This window comes from Engystomops pustulosus, chromosome 7, assembly GCF_040894005.1.
Source record: "Engystomops pustulosus chromosome 7, aEngPut4.maternal, whole genome shotgun sequence".
Classification (NCBI taxonomy): domain Eukaryota; kingdom Metazoa; phylum Chordata; class Amphibia; order Anura; family Leptodactylidae; genus Engystomops; species Engystomops pustulosus.
Genome location: NC_092417.1, coordinates 150,240,351 through 150,247,000, shown reverse-complemented (window position 1 = coordinate 150,247,000; position 6,650 = coordinate 150,240,351). Strand labels below are relative to the sequence as shown.

Genomic DNA, 6,650 nt, shown 5'->3' with positions numbered 1-6,650 from the left:
TGCAGCGACTGGCATGAACTGTAAGCATACATGGTCCCCTTATCAAACGAGCTGTGTCAGGCAGAATTTGGGGTTGTTTTCATGGCTTCCATGTTAACTTTGTCGCCACCCTGCTGTGTAATCCACAAAATATACTGGCAAACTTTTATCATGTAGCGATATTATTTGAGCGCTTCTTGCTCACCTCCTTTGGTTCCTCTCTGCCACCCATTGGTTTGAAGCCTGAGTCCATTTAGGGTATGTCGCCATGCCACTCTCTAGCCTGCCGCTGCTGCCGCTGCCTCTGCATGCCGTCCCCTATAGTGTCAGGGTCAATTATTGGATGTTTTAGATGCTATCTAGCTTCATTCTGTCACTCTGTCATGGCCATGCTGTTGCCCATAATTTTGGCATAATGGTGCGATTAGGCAGCCTCAGAGGCATCCATGCATGCTGCCCCTGCTGTTTCCTGTCCATTTCCGTGGTGTTTCCATCCTTTTCTGAGGTTCCCAGGTGCTTGGCCAAGCTTCCCTGTGCAGAGCCTTGGTCCCCTTGAAAAATGCTCGAGTCTCCCATTGACTTCAATGGGGTTCGTTATTCGAGACGAGCACTCGAGCATCGGGAAAAGTTCGTCTCGAATAACGAGTACCCGAGCATTTTAGTGTTCGCTCATCTCTAATCCTAATATATAAGGATTTTAGTGTACACAGTAGTGAGGCAAACTTCACAAAGGCCCCCTTTTTCATATATCTGGCCCAATGTGTTAAGTGTTCATAAATAAAACTTGAATAATCTCAAACAATTAAAAATTAAAATAAAAGATTAAACAGTTTATTTTTGCTACAGCAAACAAAAAATATACAAAAAAAACACATATATACATAACAGCAAAGAAAAACACATATGATACAATACACATAAAAGATGTAAGATATATAACATATAGCATAAAATGTGACCATATAAAATAGGTTGGGAAAATATCTTTATTTCTATAAAAGGAAACTTTACATTCTGTTGTTCTTCCGTAACATAATAGAAACAAGTATTATAACTCACTTATTCATATAGTAGATGTCCCCTTTCCTCTTGTTTCCAGTAAATTTTATGACATCCCTAAACTCCACTTCTGTGATCAGAGTTGAAGTCTTAACATGAGTTTTTCTAGTTCATATCACAAATCTTCACTTTGGAGAAGAAGATCTTCCTCATAGTAGGTGCCTTTTATACAGTTTATATTTATAGTGTATTCATGTATATGTATGTGTGTATATCTACAAGTTTAGGTGTGAGGACTATTTCAGTTTTCACTTCAGAATGTTATTAGTATGTAGAAAGGGCGGTATATAGGACATTAGGGAGTTGTCATGTTGGAATTATACTTCTTCAATGCTCGCGTATATTTATTTTATATACATATATATATATATATATATATAGCTATAACAAAATCTAATGGGTTAACAACAAATATTTTGCACATAAAAATCACAAATCAAATACAGAAAATGTATTATCAAAAAGTAAAATCAATGAAGCATTTCACATCATATATTCAACACGACAGATATGCAACACATTACCCAAGTAATGTCAAGCACTTCATCTCCAACTCCTTATTCCAGAGCCTTTCCATAAACAACATACTCAGATTTACATATTAAATGATAGGGGCTTATATGAATAATGAAACATATATATATATATATATATATATATATGTATATATATATATATATATATATATATACTGTATGTGTACATACCAACACTGTACCCCCAACCAATATAACACAAATGGCAAATGTATACAATCACAAAGTATTTACACTTCTGTACATTGCATAAATCCAATCCAAATTATGAAGCTATCATCATAGACTCATAGAAAATATTCAAATCTTTATTTATGATATCTAAAAGCTTAATTGGCCCCTTTAAACGGCCCTTTTTTGTTTTTTCATTTCCAATTTTCACTCGCCACCTTCAAAAATCTATAACTATTTTAATTTTTACACGTAAAGAGCTCTATGAGGGCTTGTTTTCTGAGTAACAAATTGCACTTCATAGTAATTGTATTGTAATTGTATGAATATTCCATGCCATGTACTGGGAAGCAGGAAAAAAACTCCAAACGCAGTCAAAATGGTGAAAAACCGCATTTGCAACGTTTTCTTGTGGGCTTGGATTTTACAGCTTTCATTGTGTGCCCCAAATGACTTGTCTACTTTATTCTTTGGATCGGTGCAATCACGAGAATAACAAATTTCTATAGGTTTTATAATGTTTTCATACATTTACAAAAATTAAAACCTCCTGTTTTTTTTTTTTATTTTGCCATCTTTTGGCCTTAATAATTTTTTTATACTTCATGTACAGAGCTGTGGGTGATTTTTGATGAAGTTTTCAATGCTACCATTTTTAGTGCTGTATGTCCTTTTGATCACTTTTTATAGATTTTTTTATATTTTTCAAAACGGCAAAAAAATGCCATTTTCGACTTTGGGCGCTATTTTCAGTTACAGGGCTAAACGCAGTGAAAAACCGTTATTATATTTTGATAGATCGGGCATTTTTGGATGTGGCAATACCTAATGTGTTTATGATTTTTACTGTTTATTTATCAGTTCTAAGGAAAGGGAATGATTTGAATTTTTCGTTTTTTAAATTATATTGTTTTTTTAACAGTTTTTTATTTTTACTTTCACTATTTCCAGACCCCCTAGGGTATTTTAACCCTTGGTTGTATGATTGATCCTATCCTATTCTGCCATACTACAGTATGGCAGTATATGGGGATTTTCCAACTCATTCTTTAAAATGTGCAAATCACACAGTGGGGGTCATTTACTATGGGCCTGATTCGCGTTTTCCAAACGTGTTACCCGAATATTTCCGATTTGCGCCGATTTTCCCTGTATTACCCCGGGATTTTGGCGCACGCGATCGGATTTTGGCGCATCGGCGCTGGCATGCACGCGACGGAAATCGGGGAGCGTGGCCGAATGAAAACCCAACGGATTCGGAGAAACTGCTGCATTTAAAAAAAAAGTGTGTTGCGAAAATTGCACTTACCTTCACCAGGTATAGGCCGGTGAATTTCAGGGCATTCCAGCGGGCCTCGGCGGACTTGAGCGCAGCAGCGACATCTGGTGGACGGCGGAGGAACTGCCTTAGTGAATCTCGGCCTGACCTGAATCCACCGCAGAGAACGCTCCGCTGGATCGCGAATGGGTCAGGTAAGTAAATCTGCCCCAATGAATGGGTTAAAACAAGACAGCAGCGCCATCAGTGCTAGAACCGACTGCAGGCGTTACCCTAAGTCTTTGCTGCAATATGCAGCAAAGACTTACTGGAAATGGAGAAGGCTCTGTCCGTGAGCCCTCTCCATGCACTGGGACCCAACGCCCACCTTATTAAAGGGAACAATATAACACGTGATGCACACTGTGTCATACAATGGTAAACCTATACAACCTATACCTAACAGCAGGTTACAGGGATGCAGATAATATACAGGCGGTCCCCTACTTAAGAACACCCGACTTACAGACGACCCCTAGTTACAAATGGACCTCTGGATGTTGGTAATTCACTGTACTTTAGCACCAGGCTACAGCCATAACAGATATCAAAGGTGTCTGCAATTTAGGTTTACTGTTAATCCTGGTTCTGATGACAATCCAACATTTTTAAAATCCAATTGTCACAGAGAACAAAAAAATTTTGGCTGGAGTTAAAATAATAATATATACAGTTACGACTTCAACCTAAGAACAAACCCTTTACTAAGGTCTGCTTCTTTGGTAATTTATAAATCTCACATTTTCCTTGTGTTAAATGGGTGTTTTTTTCTGATCTCTTTTTAAGACATTTGTTACAAATGTTGCAAAAATGTTGTACAAATGTCTCATGTCATTTCTTCCCATTTTCTAAGTTTTCCCTAAGTGTGGTTTTGTCTGGAGCTTTTTTCGCCTTAAAATGTTGCAAATTTTAGACTATTTGAAATGATAAATATCATTTGTGACATTTAGCACATCTGGAATAGAAGATGAATGTTTCTTACTGACGAAAAGCAAATGTCCAGTGGACGTTTCAAAATGTCCCATAAAAGGCGCAAAAATTGCAATGCGCCAAAAAATGTTTAAAAAAGACAAAAAAACTGGAAGAAAAATAAAGATGAATGACCTACATGGTGTTGCGGCTCAACTATTCTTCATGCGACACAAATTTTTGCACTGAAATGGGTGTTCTGGTGCTCAGTCATACCCTGCACCACATTTATAATGCAAAGTTCAACAGAATTGTGTTGATCGTGTGTTGATGTGAAAGGTGCAACAAGAAAAATTTGGCGCACCCTACACACTCCACAAGCAAACTACACATAGTAAAGTTTACACTCTTTTTATTAAATCTGGGCCAATAAGTCTGCAAGATTCATGTTAAGTAGGGAAACTAGGTAGCTGTGTGTAACAGAGCTGAACAAGGATAATACCCTGAAAACATATTATCCGTATATATAATACATAATAACAGCAGCCTGCCGCCCTAATGTATGTTTCAGCTTTTTTCCCTTTTAACCTACCATAAAGAATCAAAAGGCTAGACTCACCTTTTCTATGGAGCATGTTGTGTGAAAAGGGAAGTTATCTACAGTTCATTTTAGTAATGGAAGCTAGTTTAATATGTGTGTATCTGATGGGAAACATAATCATCGACAAGCTGGGGAAAGACTGAACCTAAAGTGTGTAAAGAAGTCAGTGAAAGGTGTTGGATGAAGTGTCATAGTTTGGGGAATATTTTCTGCAGCAGGAGTCGGACCTCTCATACAGCTCCAGTGCAGAATGAATGTAAATGTTTATCAGAGCTCTCTTTAAGAAATGTGGTTCTTTCCTTAAAATTGCAGTTAAAGATTGTTTAGGTTTCAATACGGTACTAAGCTGGCTCCTCATTTGCATTAAACACGTTTGGAGGATTTCCATTGAGCTAACAGAGTAAAATTTTATTTGCGGACACTTCTTTAGATGCAATTCTCTATTTTAAAATAATATTTAATATTTAAATTTTTTCTTTATAGGTAAATCAGTACCAAAGGGAATTGTGAACTGAGCTGCTTCCTGAAATTTCAAACGACATTTTATCTTCAAATGTCTAAGACAGAGAAATTACTCAGTCCAGGCAAGATCATTTTCTTCATTAATTTGCAAATACTCCTTTCGTTAATTTTTTTCACAATGATCTACAGAAGAGAAGCTCCAGCTTCAGCCAATGCTGATTCACAAGAGAATTTGTTGGTATCAAGAGTTTTATCAAAAGAACCAATAGTTATCCTACTTTGGACTTTTCCTTTTGGAGTACGATTTTCTCTTAATCACTGTCCTCAGCAATTTGATGTTTCTGATTGCTTCTATACAGCAGACCGTACCCAGTATTCATCAGCACATGCGGTTGTCTTCCACCACAGAGATGTGTGCACTACTAAGACACAAATACCCAAAACACCAAGACCATCTAAACAGCGCTGGGTCTGGTTTAATCAGGAATCTCCAAGTTATAGTCCAAATCTTTCATTTATGAACAATCTCTTCAACCTCACAATAACCTACAGGCTTGACTCGGACATCTTTGCTCCATATGGTTGGATAGAAAAGCACAATACGACAATGAATTTTACCATCCCTAAGAAAACGAAACTAGCAGCCTGGGCGATAAGTAACTGGAATCCAATTTCTAGAAGAGTCAAGTATTATGGAGAACTAAAGAACCATTTACAGGTTGATATCTATGGGAAGCAGCGCCAAAAACTTCCAAAAGATAAAAAAACAAAAATACTTTCCACTTACAAATTCTACTTTGCGTTTGAGAATTCTATTCATGAAGATTATATAACAGAAAAACTCTGGTACAATGCAATTTCCTCAGGATGCGTCCCAGTTGTGATGGGTCCACCTCGTGAAAACTATGAGCGCTTCATCCCCAGAGACTCCTTCATTCACGTTGATGACTTCTCAAGTCCCCAGGAATTGGCTTCTTATCTTCTGAGTCTGGACAAAGATGAAGAGAAGTACAAGCAATACTTCAACTGGAGATCACAATATTATGTGCCACCTCAGGACAACCCTTGGACAGTGCCCTACTGTAGAGTCTGTAAGGCCCTGAAAGAAGCTCCACCTTATAGGACCATAGCGAGCATTGAAAAATGGTACAAAAATGAGTACTGGATGATAGACGAGCGCAGTATTGGGCACCCGCTGATCTGATTGTTTTATTAGTTCTTTATAAAAAAAATCACCTCATGTACTGGTGAGGAAATGAGAGTCATTTCCCGTAGATAATTCACTTTTAGAGGCTGAAGGGGGAGCATCAATTGTGGCTTGTGGTTTTGTGAGTAATAGAATTGGAGAAACAGGCAGTTTAAGAAAAAGATGAGAATTTGGATTTTGATCTGCAAACCACATTTTCAACCATTACTTTAATTGCCAGAATTTCTGTTTCTGGTTCTTCAGATCAAAAACCCTCAAGCCTCATGTGATCTGAATAGAAAAATGAATATTTCATACATTAGTGTCTGTTTGAGCAATTTAAGGGCAAAATTATTGAATTTGAATGGGAGCCGGACTATCTCAGTTCAGAAACTACACTGATATGGGGGTGCTGAGTTTTAGACTTTA

General features: G+C 37.3%; 1 protein-coding gene across 1 annotated transcript; it reads left to right on the top strand.

Moving 5' to 3' along the window:
- Window positions 1–1,119: 1,119 nt before the first annotated feature.
- On the top strand, window positions 1,120–6,381 carry LOC140068992 (3-galactosyl-N-acetylglucosaminide 4-alpha-L-fucosyltransferase FUT3-like). The gene is made up of 2 exons (XM_072114337.1): window positions 1,120–1,192; window positions 5,057–6,381. The coding sequence occupies exon 2, from the start codon at window positions 5,127–5,129 to the stop codon at window positions 6,237–6,239; it is 1,113 nt and encodes a 370-aa protein (XP_071970438.1). The 5' UTR covers window positions 1,120–1,192; window positions 5,057–5,126; the 3' UTR covers window positions 6,240–6,381.
- The last annotated feature ends 269 nt before the right edge of the window (window positions 6,382–6,650 follow it).

Bases quoted from the DNA above. Each gene is read 5' to 3' on its own strand.
- LOC140068992 (XM_072114337.1), top strand. From the start codon at position 5,127: ATGTCTAAGACAGAGAAATTACTCAGTCCAGGCAAGATCATTTTCTTC.